Raw genomic sequence first — 24,199 nt, forward strand, 5'->3', positions numbered from 1 at the left:
GAAATGAAGTGTGATTTGACATGATTAAAATCCGAAAATTGGAAGAGAAGCTGCATATACCTTTAATGTTTCTTTTACGCCATTTTGAATTTATATTTTGAGATATATATATATATATATATATATATGATGTGAAAATTATGGAAATAATATTCCAACATGATGTAGAGATGAACAAGCAGAGCATGTGGGGTTTCCCTCCATGAGTGAAAAAATTACTTTCACCATGACTAATGTTTGTGCTAAATTTTTTAAAAAATCCAAGGCGTGGTTATTGAGAAAAGTGCAAACAAACGAACAAGCAAACCATTCTGGGGTAATTTTACTCCTTCTAAGGGGGCAACTAGAGTTATCTCAGAAAATCTGTTCTAGCAAAAATTTATTTTCACCATGACTAATGTTTTTGCAAAATTAAGAAAAAAAGTCCCAGGCGTGGTTATTCAGAAAAGTGCAAACAAACGAAGGGGCGAATGGGAATGAATCACTAGGTCTAATCCCTCTTTTGTCAGGGAACCAAAAAGGAACAAACACAATTACATGTTCATCAATGTTTCGTCTTTATTTCAAGACTCTCTTCAGGATGATTTATTTGAAGAAAATAAAATACCATAAGATATAATTGTGTTTGTAATGTGAAAAGGATGTCTTTGTTCTATTTCAGATTGAAAGAAGCCATTAGCATTCAAAGTGTATATAGTGTTGTGGCATGGTGTGAGCGATTTTTTTTTTAATGTTTAAAAAAGACATGATGCAATTTCTGTTCCTTTTGGAACGAATAAAATCGTTATAATTCATATGTTGGATGCATAATTGAAATGAAATGAGTGTTTCTTTGTTTTTATTTATTGATTATATATATATATATATATTTAAGTATATATATATAAGTATATATATATATACATATATATATAAAAGTATTATAGGTATTATTTTCTGTAGTGTAAACAAGTTAACCTGTTCTTTTAATACCCATGCTACAATTTTCATTATATCTACATTGGTGAAACTCAACTAGGACTAGAGAAAAGACTCCATGAACATGGAAGAGATATGGTAATAAACAGTAATTCCTTGAATGTATTATTCTCTCATTCATTAAAGTTTGACTTTTAACTTCAAGCAAGCTAAACTCATTAAATTCATCTATAATATAAAGGGCAAAAATCTGTTTAAATTTATGTATGTATGTTTGCATATCTCGCAAAAACTTTCGACAGAGGCGACGGATTTTCACAAGATTGGTATCATTTTGAAGCTCGACCCTTCGGACGACAAATATCGAAAAATTGGCTAAAAACATTAATTCCTTCACGCTCAACTGGGCACTTCTCTATAGTGAGGGGTAACAAAAAATCGTTCCTTCATGACAATTTAGCCATACACGCATGCGCAAAAATGTTCTTTCTTGAATTAGTTTAAATATAAAAACAAAAACAACCAACTTTCAGTTTAGTAGTAGCGTCGTTATCTTAAGATTGCACGTTCGGGCCAAGATCTCAGATTTTTTTTTTTTCTTCAATTTTTAAAATTTTAATATTGATGCCATTTTTTTCATTCTTTTATTTTTCCATCACGTTCACTGTTTTTTTGTTGTTGTTTTCTCGATTTTCTTTTAAGAAGTTTTAACATCGTTCGCTTATTCTTTATTTTGCTGTTTTGTTTGTTATTTTTTTTTATTATTTAAACAGGGTTATTACGTTCGCTTATTCTTTATTTTGCTGTTTTATTTGTTATTTTTTTTTATTATTTAAACAGGGTTATTACGTTCGCTTATTCTTTATTTTGCTGTTTTATTTGTTATTTTTTTTTTATTATTTAAACAGGGTTATTACGTTCGCTTATTCTTTATTTTGCTGTTTTATTTGTTATTTTTTTTTTATTATTTAAACAGGGTTATTACGTTCGCTTATTCTTTATTTTGCTGTTTTATTTGTTATTTTTTTTTTATTATTTAAACAGGGTTATTACGTTCGCTTATTCTTTATTTTGCTGTTTTATTTGTTATTTTTTTTTATTATTTAAACAGGGTTATTACGTTCGCTTATTCTTTATTTTGCTGTTTTATTTGTTATTTTTTTATTATTATTTAAACAGGGTTATTACGTTCGCTTATTCTTTATTTTGCTGTTTTATTTGTTATTTTTTTTTTATTATTTAAACAGGGTTATTACGTTCGCTTATTCTTTATTTTGCTGTTTTATTTGTTATTTTTTTTTATTATTTAAACAGGGTTATTACGTTCGCTTATTCTTTATTTTGCTGTTTTATTTGTTATTTTTTTTATTATTTAAACAGGGTTATTACGTTCGCTTATTCTTTATTTTGCTGTTTTATTTGTTATTTTTTTTTTATTATTTAAACAGGGTTATTACGTTCGCTTATTCTTTATTTTGCTGTTTTATTTGTTATTTTTTTTATTATTTAAACAGGGTTATTACGTTCGCTTATTCTTTATTTTGCTGTTTTATTTGTTATTTTTTTTTATTATTTAAACAGGGTTATTACGTTCGCTTATTCTTTATTTTGCTGTTTTATTTGTTATTTTTTTTTTATTATTTAAACAGGGTTATTACGTTCGCTTATTCTTTATTTTGCTGTTTTATTTGTTATTTTTTTTTTATTATTTAAACAGGGTTATTACGTTCGCTTATTCTTTATTTTGCTGTTTTATTTGTTATTTTTTTTTTATTATTTAAACAGGGTTATTACGTTCGCTTATTCTTTATTTTGCTGTTTTATTTGTTATTTTTTTTTATTATTTAAACAGGGTTATTACGTTCGCTTATTCTTTATTTTGCTGTTTTATTTGTTATTTTTTTTATTATTTAAACAGGGTTATTACGTTCGCTTATTCTTTATTTTGCTGTTTTATTTGTTATTTTTTTTTATTATTTAAACAGGGTTATTACGTTCGCTTATTCTTTATTATGCTGTTTTATTTGTTATTTTTTTTTTATTATTTAAACAGGGTTATTACGTTCGCTTATTCTTTATTTTGCTGTTTTATTTGTTATTTTTTTTTATTATTTAAACAGGGTTATTACGTTCGCTTATTCTTTATTTTGCTGTTTTATTTGTTATTTTTTTTTATTATTTAAACAGGGTTATTACGTTCGCTTATTCTTTATTTTGCTGTTTTATTTGTTATTTTTTTTATTATTTAAACAGGGTTATTACGTTCGCTTATTCTTTATTTTGCTGTTTTATTTGTTATTTTTTTTTATTATTTAAACAGGGTTATTACGTTCGCTTATTCTTTATTTTTCTGTTTTATTTGTTATTTTTTTTTTATTATTTAAACAGGGTTATTACGTTCGCTTATTCTTTATTTTGCTGTTTTATTTGTTATTTTTTTTTTGTTATTTAAACAGGGTTATTACGTTCGCTTATTCTTTATTTTCCATTATGTTTTGATTTAACTCCCCTCACCTCACCACACCCTGGCAATGCCGGGTACCCCGTTAGTTTTAAACAAATCTTGCTGTGAGACAGGTAAAGACGATCACATAGCAAGAAAGATGGCGTGGACGTCACGACTGAACGAGAAGTGTGGGGTGGAGCCTTACGTTGATCAGGATCTAATCACGTTCTTCAAGCACCAGCTGAAGGTCAAGATCAGATGTGATAGGAAGAGATTACATCCCATGTTCTGTGACAAAAGATGGATCAGAAGAGGCAGCCTGTGTGCACAAAGAGGTGCCAAGTTGGAGTACATGCTCCCTGCCTAAGCATGGCGCACACGGTTCCAAGTCCTGTTAGATCCTAGACCTCTTGATGTAAGCCCTTTGTCTACTTTAGAGGCTGTCGTTATGAGACAATTGAGGAGATGAAAGAGGCTGTGACGAGGGTTATTTACACGCTCACGCAAGAAAGAGGACTAACATGGGGATCTTCCAGAAGTTGTTGGCACAGTACATCAAGTGCATTACAGCCGGAGGAGATTACTTTGAAGGAAACTAGAGTTTAATATGTGTACTGTCAATAAAAGTGGCCACATGAAAAAAGTCTGGAAACTTATTGAAGGCACCGTGTACTCAACAACTTTCCACTTGTAGCATTTTACATTTTTTGATCATCAAGTAAGTAGTAATAGTTGAGAAATACACTTATTGACAAATTGAGGGCGGGATGAAGATGGGTGCACGAGGATGCGGGCTGGGGGGTGAGGCTGGGAGGCTGTCGAGTTTGCAGAGCAGATGAACAAAGAGACAAAAGAATCCTCCTTGCTTTTATTTTTTGCAACAATAATAGATTTATAATCTACTTTACATCTAACCACTCCCCCTCCCCTTCACACCTACACCAGCCCTGGGGTGGAGGTTGGAGGAGATTAGTGTGTGACCCACAAACCGAGCAGCTGGTTGAACTCGAGGAAAGCAAGATAGGAAATATTTTTATCAAAAAAGAATAAATTAAATGATTAAATAAAGCTTCAGCTGTGATGCAGAGAGAGAGAGAGAAGGAGAGAAAGAGAGAGAGAATGAAAGAGAGAGAGAGAATGAAAGAGAGAGAGAGAATGAAAGAGAGAGAGAGAATGAAAGAGAGAGAGAGAATGAAAGAGAGAGAGAAAATGAAAGAGAGAGAAAATGAAAGAGAGAAGAGAGAGACTGAAGAGAGAGAGAATATGAAAAGAAAAAGAGATGAAGATAGAGAGAAGGTAAAGAGAGAGAAGGGAGAGAAGGTAAAGAGAGAGAGGAGAAAGAAGGTAAAGACAGAGAGGAGAAAGAAGGTAAAGACAGAGAGGAGAAAGAAGGTAAAGACAGAGAGGAGAAAGAAGGTAAAGACAGAGAGGAGAAAGAAGGTAAAGACAGAGAGGAGAAAGAAGGTAAAGACAGAGAGGAGAAAGAAGGTAAAGACAGAGAGGAGAAAGAAGGTAAAGACAGAGAGGAGAAAGAAGGTAAAGACAGAGAGGAGAAAGAAGGTAAAGACAGAGAGAGGAGAAAGAAGGTAAAGAGAGAGAGAGGAGAAAGAAGGTAAAGAGAGAGAGAGAAGAAAGAAGGTAAAGAGAGAGAGAGAAGAAAGAAGGTAAAGAGAGAGAGAGGAGAGAGAAGGTAAAGAGAGAGAGAGGAGAGAGAAGGTAAAGAGAGAGAGAGGAGAGAGAAGGTAAAGAGAGAGAAGGTAAAGAGAGAGGAGAGAAGTTGAGAGAGAATGAAGAAAGACTGAAGATGAAGAAAGAAAGAATGAAGAAAGAGAGAATGAAGAAAGAGAGGATGAGAAGACAGTATATAAAAAAAAAAGAGACAGAATTACGGACACAATGAAAATGAAAAAGGGAAGCACATGGGGTAAAGCGACCTCAGGTCAAATTCGATCGCCATCTTGTTTCGATCTCACTGAATTACATACTGTTGGCATGTTTTAAGTGTGCTTTTCTCAATTTTACATGCATAATACTAATTTCTCATTTAGTAATATAGAATTTTAAATTAAAATAAATTACAGGAAAATATCATTATACGAATATGTGCTTTTTCTCAAAGATTAATTTTTGCCGTTTATAATTTAAATACAATTTGGAGCATATGGCTTGCACGTATATGGTGTAATCTGGAAGGTGCAATTTTCACAAACTATGCATGAAATTAATTTCTATTTCGGAAATAACATGTTGAATGTTGTCTTCTAAGTGGTCTATTGTGTCTGGTTTATCAGTGTAGACATGGGACTTTACGTATCTCCAAACAAAACAATCAAATATGGTTAAATTGCACAAAAAGGTTACCCAGTTAACAGGCCCAGTTTATGAAATTATTCATCAAATGTTTGAGTAAGATTGGTCATATCGTGTGATGTATGGAATGTGTCTCTGTCCTGCTTAAACCACATGATGAATTGCCAAACCAAGCTGAACTCAAATTAACCGATATCTGCCAACTCTGCCATTCAAGAAAATAGAGTTTTCAATTTAAAGTTAGCTACCTCAAAAAAAAAAAAAAAAAAAGAAAAAGAAAAAAAAAGAAAAAGAAAAAAAAAAGAAAAAGAAAAAAAAAAAGAAAAAGAAACTGCTTCATGGCAAGTGCTCGTCTGATTTCCAATCTAAGGTTCACCATTGCCAAACTTTCACGAGAAACACTCATCTAGCTGAAACCACTATCAATAATTTACCCCACTTTATCTGTGCTTAAACCTAAATGTAGATTCCATGAACAATGCTTCTTTCTTAGGACTGCGCCCCTGTGGAACTCTGTTCGATTTCCCTGCTTTCCAACTGACTACAATATGGGCGTCTTCAAATTCAATGTAAACAAGTTCTTGATGGGTGGTCCCCTTAAGCAATCCAATTTATCAAATTTCCACTACTAACAATTACTACAATATTGTCCCATTGACTCACATACACTCATTAACCCTTATCCTCGAGTGGCCTCCGGGCCTTAATAAATGGTAACTCCTTTGTAATAAAAAATAAAATAAAAAAAATAAATAACAAAACTATTTTTTAATGTCTCAGATTTTTTCTTGTGGTCCTCCATACTTTCCAACTGACTAGAATATAGTCGTCTTCAAGTTTAATGTAAACAAGTTCTTGATGAGCCGTTCCCCTTAAGTAATCCAATTTACCAAATTTCCACTACTAACAATTACTACGATATTGCCTCACTGACTACCATGCACTCATTAATTGTTATCCTCGAGTGACTTCCAGACCTTGATACATGGCGACTCCTTTGTAATAAAAAATAAAATAAAAAAACACAAATCCATTTTTTAATGTTTAAGATTTTTTGTTGCGTTTTTCTATGGCTGTGACTTTTATATATTAACCGGAAGACCTGTAATCAATCAATCACTTACCTGTGTCCGTTCAATGAAGCCAGGTGTAAAGGTGTCCCCCCACTGGTATCAATGCAATTCACATTTACGTTCTTCCTGAAACTAAAGAAAAAAGAAACGTTTGATTACATCATGGTATGTTTGAATGCGAAGCTATGATTTACTTATACAAGCATATAAAAAAAGAAAAGGGAAAAAAAAACGCAAGATTTTTGGTTAAAGCAAACGTTCTCTACTCTTTCTGATTTCCGGTTTCTGCTCTGCAAAGGATACGACGATTAATGATTATTTCCACAAAAAAAAAAAAAAAAAAAAAAAAAAAAATTGTTTGTATTATTTGGATGCATCTGACTTTTTTTCTCATCTTGAGTGTTATTCTCAAAATATTTTGGTCGATGTAACCTTCGATCTTCTCCAGGTGCATCTTGTCGAACTTGGGAATGTTTCTGTCAAACTCGCAAGGACCCGTGGCGCAGTGGTTACAGTAGAGTGGAAAAATCAATTGTAAAAGTGATATTCTCCTGAAGGTTGAAGGTTCAACTCTCAGTGAAGGTGACTGAAAAATACAATTGCGAATTACTTAGGACCTCTATCCAGTCCTGGCTGACAGAACGAGAGTATGCTACCCCCCATGAAATAAAGGGTTTCGTTCAAAATTCTGTCCAAATTCCTGAGTTCAACAGAAACATTCCCGAGTTCACGATACACCTGAGTTACATTGACCAGAAGTTACATTGACCAAAACGTTGACAGAAGTTACATCGACCAAAACGTTGACAAAACAGCACTCCAGATAAGAAGAGTAGTCCGATGAATCTAAATAATACGAATAACCAATCCTCGTCTTAAAAATTTAGAAACACAAAATTTTTGGTTAAAGTCAAGATTGTCTGCTCTTTTTGAATTCTGGTTAACGCTCTGCAAACAATTAATGATTATTTCCCTCCAAACCCACCTCCTTACCCCATGTTAAGAATGGCTTTCTTGCCTGCTTGACCATGTCTAATTATCCAGCCAAATAAACAGCAGAAACCAGAAGTCTAAAAATGCAAACAATCTTAATTATAACCGCTTTATTTACGTGGTATAAAGTTGCAGTTTTCATAAGTCGTTGATTAGGATACGAAATGGCTTGCTTCCTTTAATCCTGATATTGACAGTGCGAGACTAAGAAAGTAACCTTTGTCATGAATGTCCTGGCAAATACAGTTCCCCCTTACATTGAAAAGGATAAATAATGGAAAAAGGACATATGGATCTTTGAAATTCATAAGAGTAAAAAAAAAACTTAACTTATAGGTTATGCAAAAACCCTTCTGGAGAAAAAGCATTTTGAATTCAGATCCCATGAGGAGAGCTGATACATACATAGCGCCATATTTGAATTTATCATGTCCTATCTTTATTTACAACTTCTTCTCACCCTTTAAAAAAAAAAAAAAAAAAAAGTGTAATTTTTTTAGGGATTTCAATTTGTCTCCGTTGGGTTGTTTGGTGAATTTCTACCATTCAATGAAACGCGTGTAAGATGCATCATATCAGCAATAACACAATATAAATGTGAAATAAATACATATGAGGCTTTGAAAGGTTTACTAACGATCTGTATACTGTGAAATCCATTTTTAATGGAAGTCTTTAAACAGGAGGGGGTGAGAAGCATTATTGAAGAGGGGGATACAGTAAATATTTGGAAGGCGTTTGCATACAAAGTCCATTATACAAGACGATGGGACAACATATAAACTTGAAAGACACAACACATTACCTTGGTTGAAATGACAAAGACAAAAGGCTTACATAACAAATAAAAGACATTTATTTTTCCAGCTCGTGATGAGAATCCGATTCCTGGCTAAGTTGCTACATTGTGTCGTCTTTGTCTCCCCTTCGCTTCCTAAAGAGTTTCAGCTAACTCTGTCAGTCTGTCGGAATAACTTGGACTGTTTTCCGACTCGTCTCTCTCTCTCTTTCTCTCAAACTCCCTGACTGAACTTAAACTCAAGTGTATATATTAATTTTATGTGACGTCAACATGCGACCCAAACATGTGCATCCCATGCACATGCCTCAAACACGTGTCCTGGCAACACAAGGGCATTCCTTAATTTCATTGTTCCATTATTCCTGCTTCGATCCAAATTAACCAACCCAACTTTCTGTACGGTCCTGGATATGACCTTAAACTATATCCGATGGTGAGTCCCCAGTTTGTGGGCTTTGGGGAGTGTGGAGCCAACCTTTAATTGCCATTGCTCCCAGGTCCACTTTGACCCAGACTGATAGTACCTGTTAGGGTCCCAACTATGGGTTAAATAGAAACTGACTTGAAAAAAAAAACAATAAAAAAAATAAACATATTCTCTTAAAAAAATTTTCTTCAAAATCACTGGATTCGGCATTAAATAACCTGAAAAGGGTTGATATGCTGTAAAACAAAAACAACCAACTAACCCAACTTTCTGTTTACCACATTTTTTATTTCATAAGTTATTCTAATTTTGCATTCCTCACTACAATGGATAATTTCACTACATCCCTGGAATCGTATCTCTTACTGACAATATGTATTCATTTTAACTATTGATGACTGTGCTCGATTCCAGCATTCTCCTTTAATAATAATTATATTCGATCTTAATTACTTCGTTTCTAACTGAAATCTGGGAGTTATCCCCTTCAATATACAAGATCCCTTCCCTTCTCATTTTTCAAAAAAATATTTTTCTATTCTTCATCTGTACCTGAAGAAACTCCTTCAATAATAATATTCAATCCTAATTACTTTGTTTCTAACTAAAAACTGGAAGCTGTTCCCTTCAATATAGAACACATTTGTATTGAGCTGCGGCAATTTAAAAAAACTTTGTTGAATATATAGATTAAAAGTATATATATATATTTTTTTACAATCATACATAGTAAAATTGTTGGTCATATATATATATACTAGCATTTCAGCCCGGCGTTGCCCAGGTGTTTGGTGGTGTATATTGAGCAAAAAAACAAAAAAATGTGGTCAATTTTTTTAACTTTGACCCCTATTATGACCCCTTAACATTTGCTTTGGGCTCAAATCAAGTTATTAAGTTAGATCCATGTCCAAGGACCTATATCTAAAATTTCAAGTGTTTAGACCCAAAATAGACAGAGGAGTTTGGTAGAGTTCTCAAGGGTCAAATCGTTGAATTTTGACCATTTAACAGCGAAATTTCTGGCCGAAAACGGATTACAAAAATTTTCCCAAATCTCAGTACCCTGTAAATCAAATTTCGAGTCTGTAGACTGAAATTTGACAGAGTTATTGTGTAGGGAAATGTACACAGACAAAAAGACAGACAGTTTCACTTTTCTATATATACTAGCATTTCAGCCAGGCGTTGCCCGGGTGTTTGGATGTGTATGTTGAGCAAAAAAAAAAAAAAAAAAGTGATAGTAGGAAGGCAGGCTCGAACCCGTACGGCAAAGGAGGAAAAGAACGGGGAAAAAACCTGACGTTTATACTGTTACGACCACCACCAAACTGGAAGTGACATTTTTTTAAATTAAGGCTAGACAATCAAAAGGAGAGGATGAATTTAAAAAATATTGGTGAAAAAAGCGACTCCCGCCCTGTAGAAAAGTGCCCAGTAGAGGGTGAAGATATTAATGTTTTTAGCCAATTTTTCGATATTTGTCGCCAGAAAGGTCGAATTTCAAAACGATACTGATCTTGAGAAAATCCGTTGCCTCTGTCGAAAGTGTTGGGCAGACATGCAACTATACATACATACATTTATATATTGGTAACTAAAAATTTTCAACCCAAACTGATTAAAAAGCTTGCCCTATCTCTGAATACCCGTTATGTAAAATTTCAAATGTTTAGACCAGAAATTAATGTTAATGCCTATGCTAGGCATCTTTTCTTTCAGCTGCTGCTGCTATTTTCACACACACTTGTATGAGCTCTGTTACAATAACTCAACAATAATTTAAACTTGCAAAATTTATATCAAATTTCCATTAACCGCTTTAAACCCTTATCCTTGCGTGGCCACATCAGTGGTGACTCCTTTGTAAAAAAAAAAAAAAGAAAAAAAAAAAAGAAAAAAAAAAAGATATTTTTATGAAAATAAAACTACGTGATCAATTTACTGAATTTTTGAAAGCTGATAGTTTCGTTTCGTCATGAGTACACACCTTATACATATTTTTTTTTTATGGTCAAAAACCAAGGCTCAGTTTACATTTGATGAGCCAGAATTACATTCAATACATTAAGTCCACGATACTGAAAAATAATATATTTGATACAAGTAGACTTTACTGATTATTTTCGATCTACCTAGTTTGGTTTCCAAGGAAAATATTAATTTATGCAATCTCATTAAGGTATTCGGAAATTGTGGCAGATATCCAATATGAAATATGCCAAAAGTTGAAAATAAACTTGGCAAACATAAATATTACTTATATATATATATATATATATATATATATATAACTACTTCATTTACTCACATAAAATTAATATACGAAAGTATAGATTTATGCGTAAACTTTAAGTATTTACTTCAAAAGTGCTCAATACGTAGGTAGAGCTAGTTAGTAATTTATAAAATATATATGGCGATTAAGCTACACTGAATATTCGGCATTTCATCCACTCTAGGATTCGTCAGGCTTATGCATAAGCCTGACGAATCCTAGAGTGGATGAAACACCAAATATTCAGTGTAGCTTAATCGCCATTTATATTTTATAAATTACTATATATATATATATATATATATATATATATATATATATATATATATTACATACACATGTTTTAACATATACACAACACTTCAGTGTAACTGATTGTTCTGGGGCTCGAACCTCCAACCATGGGGTTTATGGTTGGATATAAATTCTGTTATACCACGAAGCCCCAGTTGAAATTATGTGCTATTTTATTGTTTTTAAGTTTTGTTAATTTTAACTATAATAAAATTTGGTATATAGTTTCTCCTCCTAGATCGAGGAAAGCCAATTACCCCCCTTAGATCCAAACGATCGCACATTTTTGGGGGGACATAAACAAATATATATCATTTATTTATAAAACAGGTATCTACATACACATGTTTCGCTATATCCACTTCTCTACAGCATAGCTGATTGATTTGGGGGTTTGAGCACGGCCACCGAGAGTAAGCCACGGTTTGAGCCTCCAGTCATAGGGTTTATGGTGAGGGCAGATACGGTTAAATCTCAAAACCCCAGTTGAAATTATGTGTTATTTATATTGCTTTTTAAGGTAGGTAGTTAGCTTTCCTTCATCTGAGGAGGAGAAGCTGTATACCGAATTTAATTATCATTAAAATTAACAAAATTCGACACAAATATCTATTTATCTGTCTATATAAAAGTGGCTTTGTCTGTCTGTTTGTGTGAGGAACGACTCTACCAAACTACTGTCAATTTTTGGTCTACTGATTTGGAACTTGATATATAGAGGATTTGGACCAGTGAAACAAATTCGATTTAGTTTTTAGCCAATAAAATAGCTGCTTGAAATCGAAAAAAAAAAAATGCAACTTGGCAGATGTAAATCAACTTAAAGTGCTCTTCTGTGCATACAAAAATATACATTTATGGTTAAACAACGTATTTTTTTTCAACTTTTTATATGCGTATGAATATGGCTCAGAAGATAACAAATAAGGTTGGAAAGCTTTATATTTTGGTTTCGATTCTAGCTGATGACACCAAAGTCATACTTTTTTTTACTTTTGAAATTATAATATATTGGGTACAATATAATAATCGATAGAGATGTGACTCTATATATAAATACGAAGTCCGCATAAATTAAAATATATTTAAGATTATTTTACAACTGGGAAATGCCAGGCAGCATGCTAGTGTGTGTGTGTGTCTCTCTCTCTCTCTCTCTCTATATATATATATATAGACACACACACACACCTATCTATATCTATATATATATATATATATATATATATATATATAGTAGTAAGTCATAAAATATATATGGCATTAAGCTACACAGAATATTCCGTGTTTCATCCATGCTAGGATTCATCAGGCTTATGCCTAGCATGGATGAAATGCGGAATATTCTGTGTAGCTTAATTACCATATATATTTTATAACTTACTACCTAGCTCTATTGAGCACTGTTCAAGTAAATACTACAAATTAATGCATAAATTTATACTTTTGTATATTAATTTTCGTGATTAAATGAAATAGTCATAGTTATATATATATATACACACACATACATACATACACACACATCTCTCTCTCTCTCTCTATATATATATATATATATATATATATATATATATATATATATATATATACACACACTATCTATCTATATAAGATGCAAGTCTGCAAAACCAATATTAGCTTTGTTGATTAGGCTTGAATCTCCTGGTCAGCAGTAATTATTACTTCCTGCACAGATGATTGCCTAAGCATGAAACACTAGTGTCTGTAGATATAAAAATATTAATATTTATCGAAAAAATATTATAGTTATAAAGTCTGTTTAAGAGATTGAATTTGAGTCCTATTTAGTGAATTGAGAAAAAGCAGTCAACTAGCATATATGTATCATTCCAATCTTCCTGTTTATGGAATACTCCGCTGACCGATGATTATGACAGCCTGCTTACATAGCTTCATAAGTACTTCAATTCATTTCCATTTTAATGTTAATTGCTGGTGGCTGAGAAGAAAAACGTTAGCCTGCAAAGCTAGGGTTAGCTTTTTAGACTAGGTCCAAATCTCCCACCTAGGAACTGATTATGTAAGGTTGAAACACTAAAAAAAAAAAAAAAAAAAATCGATAATAAAAAAAAAAAATTATATCGACTAACTTTTTGTGTCAATTTTAACTAAAAGCAATGATGTCTACTTAGTTGGCATGTCAGAAGTACTTAAATATTACTGCATTATTAAAAAAAAAAACAACAAAAAAACATGAGTTTTCAATCTTTATCGTCAAAAAACCTTCACCATATTTTTTGAGGAAGACATAACATAAAAAGGGAAGTAACTCAGTCATGCTAAAAAAAGGCAACTAACTAATATTTATGATTGTTAACACACAATTTATTAAAGAATTGGCAATAGTTACATGTTATTTACCTCCCTTCGGAACTCTCCAGTGTTATTTAGCCAAACATTTTTAGTAATTTTTGTCAAAAAATGTTTTCTTTTAATTTAATTTTCTTCTACCTGATCGTTTTTCGTAATTTTTGGATATATTCATTAGTGTAACATGACAATTAAGTAAAGATCATTGGTTTGCCCTGAAATTCAATATTAAAAATTTGAAACTTTGCTATTTTAGTGTCGTTGCACAAAAATATTATGAATAACATCTAAAATGAGAGCAATAGTCCAAATAACACAAGTTATACAAATTATCAATCCTTATCTCCAAAATTCCAAAACAAAAGTGAGTGAATCTCTTGATTTAAATGTCATTAGCTTTGATGTCATAAAACTGCCTCTTTTTGACTTCTGTGATTGGGTTATGTTTGAAAAACAATCAATTTTATTTTTTTCCTTTTTAGTTGTAATTTGTCATTTACAAAGTGACCCATTTCATTACTCCCATTGTATTAAAGAAATTGCCTCACTTTTTATTCAAAAGAGCCGTATTTGATTGGCTAATACAGTTCTCCTCAACCAATCAAAATAACTTCATTTTAGCAGGTCGAATGGAAAAGAATAGTTATTTGAAACACTACCACGTTTGCTGATATTATGCTCCATCTATTCAATTTATGAATAGCAAATAAAATATAGACCCTTATGGTTATTAGCAATATATAATGTACTAGCAGGTAGCCCGGCATTGCTCGGTCATAAAATGTGCTTTAATATGATATTTTCATTAACGCTGATTTCGTGTTTATTATTATATTATATTATATTATATTATATTGGACTCAATATATTGTAATGATTTAAAAAAAAATTTTTTTTTTTTTAATGACTTGTGCACCACCACCAAGAATTGAAACCAAAACGTTTAGCTTACGATTTACTTTTTCCTTAGCCTCAGCTATGAAGACATGTTTAATGCAAGGCTAAAAATTAAAATATGACCAATAGCTATTACGCTACACATGCATATTTGTAATGCCCTCATTAGACCTTCACCTGGCAAATTCTATTTTTTGCACCGATTTTCCGTGGCTAAAACCTAAAGATAAAATTTTGCATGGGTTCGATGACCCTATATATTAGGTTTCATGTCTGTAGACCAAAAACTAACAGAGGAGTTTGGTAGGCAAAATTTGTTAAATATATGCACACATAAATATATATAGAAAAAGGTTTGTGTTTGCTATAACCTTTTTATGCAAGTATAAATCATATAGAATATCTGCATAAATATAATTACACATAACAGTTAATTAAAGATGATCATCACAAAAAAAAAAAAAAATGGATAGGGAATTAATTAAAATGAATGTTTAAAAGAATATGCAAATTAGATCTTTTGCAGATTAATGCAATTATATAACAAAGTTGTATTTTCTTTTTAAATAAATAGAAAAAAAAGTTTTTTTAAATATGAACAAAACAAAAAATATACACAAAAAAAAAAAAAAAAATTTCTGGGAGTCAGCTTCGAATCAGGTTAAAATATGCCCAAATGAAATATAAAGAAATGTAATTTGCTGGTCATCTTATGTCACTGGTTGCACAAAATTGATAAACTTTCTCCATTCGAATCAAACGAATCAAATAAGCCCTTATCAAATCAAATCTTCAAATCCAACAAGATCTCATGAATAAATGAACATATCAAGACTCGTTTAGTTACAGCCAATACCAATTTTAGCTTGTCTATCATTTTCACCCTCTTTTGTTTTAAACCTTTACTCTCGTTTCATAGTTCTGTTCTTCTGTTTTCGAATTTTTGAAATGAAGATGTATTATTTAGATTCTTTGGACTACTGTTCTCATCTTGAGTGTTCTTTTCACAATGTTTCAGTCGATATAATCTCCGACTTTTTTAAGGTGTATCTTATCAAGCTCTAAAATCTTCCTGTCTACACAAAATTTCAAACGGAACCCTTTATTTAATCCAGGGAATAGAATACTCTCATTCAGTCAGTCATGAATGGTTGAAATCGTAAGTAACTCACAATTGTATTTTGAGTGTTGCCCGCACTGAGGATTGAACCTTCAGAAGAGTGTAACTAGCCAAGTATGTTTATCCATTACACCATGGTCTCTTGCAGGTTTAGTCTTCTCACTTACAAAATGGAGTATACTGTGATTTTGTTACGCAACAAATATATTGAATTTAATAGTCAGTACACAACTGTCTGAAACTTGAGAGAGTATATTAATCTATTAAATAGCTGTATCTATTCAGTACTGCCTGGTATTTAATTTCGAAACCCAATAGCTGTACATGTTTGAATCCTGTTCACAGCACCATGTTGCACTTAGTAATTAGTATTCAACTGTTTAACCTGTGAAGCTACTGTTACATGGTTCAAAGTATAACAAGATAAGAATTTAAATATTATCTTTATATAACACGGACAAAAAAGAAGCATTCAACATAAACAAAAACAAAATATTCATATTATTATTCATTAGACTACTGTTCTCATCTTGAGTGTGATTTCCAAAACGTTTCGGTAGATGTAACCTCCGAACTTCTTCAGGTGTATCTTGTCAAACTCGAGAATGTTTCTACTAAACTCAGGAATTTGGACAGAATTTTGAACGGAACTCTTTATTTACTTCATGGTGGTAGCATGCTCTTGTTCTGTCAGCTATGACTGGATAGAAGTCCTAAGTAATTCGCCATCATACTTTTCAGTCCGCAAGGACCCATGGCACAGTGGTTAGAGTACTTGAAAAAACCAATTGTAAAAAGTGATATTCTCCTGAAGGTTGAAGGTTCAATCCTCAATGTCGGCGACCGAAAAATACAATTGCGGATTATTTAGGACCTCTATCCTGTCATGGCTGATGGAACAAGAGCATGCTATCTCCGTGAAGTAAATAAAGGGTTCCACTCGAAATTCCGTCCAAATTCCTAACTTCGACAAGATACACCTAAGAAGGTCGGAGGATACATCGATCAAAACGTTGTGAAAAATCACACTCAAGAGGAGAACCATAGTCCATTTAATAATAATAATATAACCAATCCTCATCTCAAAAATTCAGAAACGTCAAAAACAAAATATTCTTTTTACTTAAGCTGATGAAGTCAAAAACTGCACAGACAGGGAGGTGGATGAGGACATCAGGAGAAGGGGGTCAGAGTATGCCGGAGTAATTTAATTATTCACACAAAGAATCTCAAAATTTTTAATTTCTATCTTTGGTGACAGAAATATTTCAAACTCGTACCTTTTCTTGCCATAAGGTTTCAACGAGCATTCTTTCGGTTGGATTTATAATCATGCAAAAGTTGAGGTTAGACTCATCACATCGACAAACGAACAAACAAACAAACAAACAAACAAACAACTGCCGAATGAGCGCAAAAAAACTCTTCTAGCACCTTCTCGATCTTTCTGGAAGGTTCTTGAAAGTTCTTTGACCTTCTGGATTTTTCGAAATCTTTCTGTTTCTTTTTTCTGTTATTGTAAATTTTTGTAGAAAGAACATTTTTATGAAATGGCAGATAAAATTTTCTCTATATTTAGGGAAGATAAGTTAAGCCCCCATAACACTAAGTTCAGAGAACTTTTGTTATTACTAGGGCTAGGACAACTGCATATTCTTTTCATTGTTTTGGCTCTCAAGTGTGTATCTGTAGATATCTTGTATGCTTTTATATAGAGTAAGGTAGTTATCGGTTGATTAACTGTGTCTAACTGTGTCGGATATATACTCGAGAGTCAAAACAATGAAAAGAATATTGTTACAGCCCTAGTAATGATAAATTCTGATAATATAAGCTCACACAGCTACCCTGACCTGAAACCGGTTGTCTAGATGCATAAGAGTAGATCATTCGTAATGATTAGGGCCAGGACAACAGCATATTATTTTCATTGTTTTGACTCTCGAGTGTATCCATTGATATCTTATATTCTTTTATATAGAGCAATGTAGTTCTCGATTGATTAAGTGTGTCTAACTGTGTCAGATATATAATCGAGAGTCAAAACAATAAAAAGAATATGTTATTGTCATAGCCCTAGTTATTACTAATCAGCAGAGTGCTACCACTGTCAACCAAGGTAAGAGTCTGTCAGGCAGGTGTGTAAAGTGTGATGATGTATGGAAGTTAATGAGTAATAGTTGACAACATATACATTGTGTGTAGAGAAATGATATGATAATGATACGATAGATGTGTGGATTTTAAAGACAAGATTAAATCGGATGAACTCAGATGAAGATTAAATCTAAGCAGTATAAGGAGCTGTGAGAATAACAGGAGACTTTGATGGTATGGCCACATTGAAAAAATAGATAAAAGTTCTGGGGTTCGTAGGTGTAGAACAGTTGAGGTAGCAGTGTCAGCTCATAGTGGAACATCAAGGAAAACATGGGAGAACGTGATAAGGACAGACATTAGAGAAAGAGGGATAAATAAAGACCTGGACAGAGATAAGTAAGGTTGACAATATAGATTGTGTGGCGCGAAATGATATCAGAATGATACGATAGATGTGTAAAGTGAATTTTAAAGACAGATGAGCTCTAGGTGTGTCAGAAACTGACCTTATGAATGCGTGAAAAAAATATTGAATAATTCGACCCCCTGTCTTTCCAAGCTTATAACTACTCGAAAAATGTAATTCAAACATTAATTTTTTTTTTCAATTAAAATAGCAAGGACCAAGGTTTCATTAAAAAAACAAAAAAAAAAACAACGTGGTTTAAAAAAAAAAAAAAAAAAAGGTTTTAAATTTCGGACTTTACAGGTAAATTTCTAAAAAAGAAAATACTTCTTTTTTGTTGTTTTAAATTTGAATATATTATTTATTGATCTTTTATCTTCAATTTGTGATATATAAAACTTTGGTGAGTAAATTAATTATTTATTTTTTAATAGACATTTCAAAATTAAAAAAAATAAAAAACGTTTGTTTGAACTATTATATTCGGTTTATTGGAAAGAGCATAAAATTTCACATTGACCCTGAAAATATCGTAAAAATTGAATCAATAGAAAAATTTTGATAGTTTAAAAATTGAAAAATATTTAACTCGTTTCAATTGATTTCATTACGTAAAAAAATGTTTTTTTAAATAAAAGATAATATTTCTATTACTTTTTATACAACTTTAATAGTTTATTTTGGAAGTATAATCCACAAAGAAAATAAACAACCCACTTTTAAAAGAGAAATTACGAGTTTTTTTATATTATATTCACTGTTTCGTGTTAAGGGTGCCAAAAATTCCCCAAAAATTCTGATACACCTAGATGAGCTCAGAGGAAGATTAAATCGGGTTTGTTTTACTATACCCAGATTCGAAAAATTTGTCAAAAAACAAATATATAACAAATAAATGTTATCAAAGCAAGATAAGTTACTTTTCTACCTAACTGGATAAGTTTGTAGTGTTTTTATTCAATGTAAAATGTTTAATCGGTTCAAAAAACATGCAGTGTTTATCGGTACATTTGAAAAAAACAAATGGCGGCTAGCTTGCTGTTGAATACGTTAAGTTTGTGAAAATGAATTCAAACTAAAAAAAACTATGCAAAATACTGTTATAAACTCACTCAATATATGTTACCGTGACATAGGCTCACATATATTCGGTGGGTTTCTTAACAGCATTTTGTAACATTTTTTAGTTTGGACTAATTTTCCCAAACTTACCGTGTTCAACAATGGGCTAGCCGCCATTTGTCTTTTTCAAATATACCGATAAATACTACCCCCGCTCCTTGGTCCTTTCTGGCTACACCCTTGGTTCATAAGAAGGCTTAAATGTTTCCCTGTGCTCAGATGGGCAAGTCCATTTTTTTAAATTCTGATTGGCTGCAAGTCCCTGAATTGATAATCTATTATGCATATCGAAGGAGAATTTTTGCTAGGAAAGTTTGGACCCCCCTCCCCCTGGCCGTTCCTGCCTACGCCGTTGGCTCATAAGAAGTTCATTTTTTAAGTTCTGATTGGCTTCTAGTCCATGAGATGATAATCTATTATGCATATCAAATAAAAAAATTTTCCTATGAACTTAGTGTCAATTTGTTTCTCCAGGTTTTTGGACTGTTGTCTTTAACTTGGTGTTATGTTCATGATTCATTTATACTGGGTGACCCATCCCAAAATGCCATTCATGGAATCGTCAATAAAATTTACAATCCTTTCTGCAACCCAACCATATTTTATAAAAATAGACTTTAGTCTATGTGCAACACAGCGTAAAAATCACTCACAAATGCGACAGTTTTACTCTCAACGTAAAGTTCTGGACCAGTTGAACTACAAACAAATCAATTTAAAAGAACACTAGAAAGATTGTATGTAAAAAAAAAAAAAAAAACTGGAATAGGTCATTATTTTCGAATGGGCAATTAATTCTATTCTCTGGGTTCGGATTGGTTGCTAGTCAGCAGATAAAAATCCGAATCACATCTTCTATTGATGAGACGATCATTAAAGTGTGCCCCATGTTAAGGAACTATGATTGAAAAAAAAAAAAAAGAAGAATTGTGGCTTAACTGTCTGACCGCAGGGCTCTACGGACAAATTGATCTTTAGCAAATAAACATTTTCGTTTACTAACCAAATAGAAAAGTTACTAGTCAAACCAACGTGATTTTTGGAATATGACATCTTAGTCCCGTGACGAGTACATAAATCAAAGATTTTTCTGCATTTTTTTTTTAATCAGTGTAGAAACTTTCAGTTATAAACATTTCAATTTCTTCAGATATTTTTTAATGTTAGTCTTCATTAAAAAAATATATATTTTTCTATTAAACAGTTTCAATAATTTGAATTTGCTAGTTTTATTAAAAAATAAAAACAAAGGCTGAAAAGATATTTTTCACTCAGGTTTTTTTTTTTTTTTTTTTTTACATGGGGGCCACCACTTATCAAGGCCCGAAGGCCACTCAGGGATAAGGGTTATTGCGTGTACAGTAATCAATGAGATAGTATTGTAGTAATCATTAGTATTGGGGGTTTTGATAGAGTGTCTTACTTAAGGGGGTGGTTTGTCAGGAGTTTGTTTATGTTGGACTTGAAGATATCCAAGTTGTAGTCAGGTGGGAAACAGGCAAGCGGCAGAGAGTTCCACTGGCGTGCAGTTCTAAGAAAGAAGCTTTGCTCATGGAATCTATGTTTGGATTTAGGCACAGATAAAGAGCGAGGAAAATTATTGACAGTAGTTTCAGCCAGATGGGTGTTTCTCGTGAAAGATTGGCTAGGGGGGACGAGGGATTAGAGCTCAGACGAGCACCTGCCATGGAAATAACGATAAAACAAAGACAGGCTTGCAACGTCTCTTCTGTGGGAGAGAGGTTGCAGGGAAGAGAAAAGGGCATACCCCACTAAGCCACGAAGTCTATTTTGTACTCTGTTAAGGCAGGATAGGTTGTTTTTAGCAGCTCATGCCCAGATGTGGCAGCAGTACTCCATCCTTGGACGTACCTGGCTTTTATACAGATAGAGAATTGCATCAGTAGTGAGATATCTTCTGGAGCGGTAGAAGGATCCCACCATTGTCCCTGGCAACAGATTTGATGTACGTGTTTCAGATCAGGAGTAATGAGCTTTTATAGATTGTCATTGAAAAAAAAAAAAAAAAACGCAATCGCCAAAAGATAAGCGTTTTATTACTGCTAGTCGCCACTTGGAAAAATTACATGCAAATACGGCTGTTTCTACTCGCAAAATAAAGCCCTGGATCAGTTGAGCTACAAACAAATCAACTGAAAAGAACACTAGAAAGCCGATTTATAATAAAGAATAAAAAATAAAATAATAAAATAAAAAATAAAAATAATAAAATAAAAAATTGGAATGGTCCATTATTTTTACATGGGCAAATCTATTCTCCGAGTTCTGATTGGTTGCTAGTTCATGAAAAAATAACCTATGCAAATATTGGTCGATTCAAGCAAGAATTTTTCCAATCAAATATTGGAGCCTCATACATGGTGGGTTGTATATTTTTGCTAGCCTGGAAGGATAACATCATGGTGAATAGACATGCACTATACTGATCCACAAAAGAGAAGGCAATGACTGATAGAGTGATACCATGACAACGGAACAAATAGTATACTATACACCCCCCCCCCAAAAAAAATAAAGAAGGTAATACCTGGAAGGATGTACCCCCCCCCACGAAAGGAGAAGGTAATGCCTGTGAGTATAACGTTATGATATTACATTATCTCCTACTCCCTAAAGAAGAACGTAACACCTGGGAAGATTATGCCCCCCCCCCACATGCACTCACTTTAAAATAAAGGAAGAAATTCTTGAGAGAACGATCTTATGGTAACAGACCAGATACTACACTATACTCTCCCATTAAACGATAATACAACAATAAATTAAATCAGGGTTGTGTTTTGTTTCGAGGGGGGGGTATTTATGACCAACCAAAAGACCAAAGAGCCATAAAAGTCAAGAAGCAACTTCCTCAGCCATTTCAAACCCCTAACATCTTAGCAAAAGACCAGAATACAGGTGTAGACCAGACAATTAGAGAATGGCACTCCCTACTGGCTCAGAAGCACTCTGGTTCCAGTGAGACGATCATCAAAATGACCCCCCATGTCAATTAACAACGATAAAAAAAAAAAAAGACTGTTGGATATTTAGTGAGTATAGCCTTGTGACAACAAATATTACATTGTCCCCTACTCCCTAAAGAAGGACGTAACACCTGGGAAGATTGTGTCCTCCCCCCTACTCACCTTAAAACAGTCAGAAATAAATCATATACCATCATTTGTGAATACGTACCTAGAAAACAGAGCCATTAAACCTGGCATAGGGATATGGGGAAAGAAGGAGAAAGAAGCAACCTTAGTAGAAGTTTCCCCCATGATGCTGGGTTAAACAGAACTGAGAGGGAAAAGATAACGAAATACCAGGATCTTATGTATGGCATGAAAAGGAACTGGAATCTTAACCCTACCAGACCGAGTTACCGATATACCAGTAATTTCCGAAAATGATACATACCGAGTTACCGATATACCGGTAATTTCCGAAAATGATACATACCGAGTTACCGATATACCGGTAATTTCCGAAAATGATACATACCGAGTTACCGATATACCGGTAATTTCCGAAAATGATACATACCGAGTTACCGATATACCGGTAATTTCCGAAAATGATACATACCGAGTTACCGATATACCGGTAATTTCCGAAAATTATACATACCGAGTTACCGATATACCGGTAATTTCCGAAAATGATACATACCGAGTTACCGATATACCGGTAATTTCCGAAAATGATACATACCGAGTTACCGATATACCGGTAATTTCCGAAAATGATACATACCGAGTTACCGATATACCGGTAATTTCCGAAAATGATACATACCGAGTTACTGCTAAACCGGTATTTTTTCGACCACGTCTTTTTGTGTGGTCAGGGAGCTAAAAATAACTACCCAATCGTAGCTTAGCATCAATTTAGTGCAAGTCTAACGTTCTGCAAATGGCTTCCTTTGTTTTGGTGGAGTTGTGAGTTGTTTTGTAGACTGAAGTAGCCATGAAGTGAGCTAGTGATGAACCAAACACTTCGACAGGTAAAAGAGCGAGACCAAGGAGTTTCACGATGCAACAAGTGTTGGATAAAGTGACAAATTCTGATTCAGACGAAGGCGAATTTGATCAGGAATTTGTGAATCAAGTAATGCTAGTGATGATGAATATATCGATGAAGGAGAAAGTGATGATAATTATGATGATGCAGTGGGCCTAGATCAAAATCGAGTCTTCAAAGTAAGGGATATGTCATTCAACCAGGTGATAGGGGAGATTCTTGCGTGGTTGATGAGGGATGGAGTCACAATTTTGTAGCTCCAAATCTGGATTTCACAATTTTGCCCAGGAGGCCAGGCACAGGGGTAAATTAGGTTCGGTAGCTCAGGTCTGGTAAAATTAAAATAAAGGAAGGAATTCCTGGGAGAATGGTCTTATGGTAACAAAACAGGTACTACACTATACACCCCCATTTAAAGATTAATACAATAGCGTGTGTTATTTTGTGTGTCATGCTTATATCATTTTTCTATTGAGTAACTGTCATTTAATTGTTGACCTTCCATTTTTTGTAATAAATAATTTTACAAAGAATTTTCCCTAAGTTTTGGTTTCAGTTTTGATTCAAGCTGATGCACCCAAGTTATATGGATATATTTTTTTTTTTAAATCACTGCTTTATAATATATAAGAATCAATAGAAAATTGACTATAATA

At 33.0% G+C, this 24,199-nt stretch overlaps 1 protein-coding gene across 11 annotated transcripts in view; it reads right to left on the bottom strand.

The window, feature by feature from the left end:
- Nucleotides 1-24,199, bottom strand: part of LOC145265500 (ankyrin repeat and sterile alpha motif domain-containing protein 1B-like) — a 903,976-nt gene that overhangs the window by 784,986 nt on the left and 94,791 nt on the right. For all 11 annotated transcript variants that reach the window (XM_080121395.1, XM_080121397.1, XM_080121394.1 and 8 more), the window contains exon 2: nt 6,799-6,879. In XM_080121395.1, the coding sequence (XP_079977521.1) occupies nt 6,799-6,879 (81 nt within the window). The remainder of the gene's footprint in view (nt 1-6,798; nt 6,880-24,199) is intronic.

The sequence above is a fragment of the Euprymna scolopes genome, chromosome 40, assembly GCF_053919585.1.
Source record: "Euprymna scolopes isolate OS-2025 chromosome 40, ASM5391958v1, whole genome shotgun sequence".
Classification (NCBI taxonomy): Eukaryota; Metazoa; Mollusca; class Cephalopoda; order Sepiida; family Sepiolidae; genus Euprymna; species Euprymna scolopes.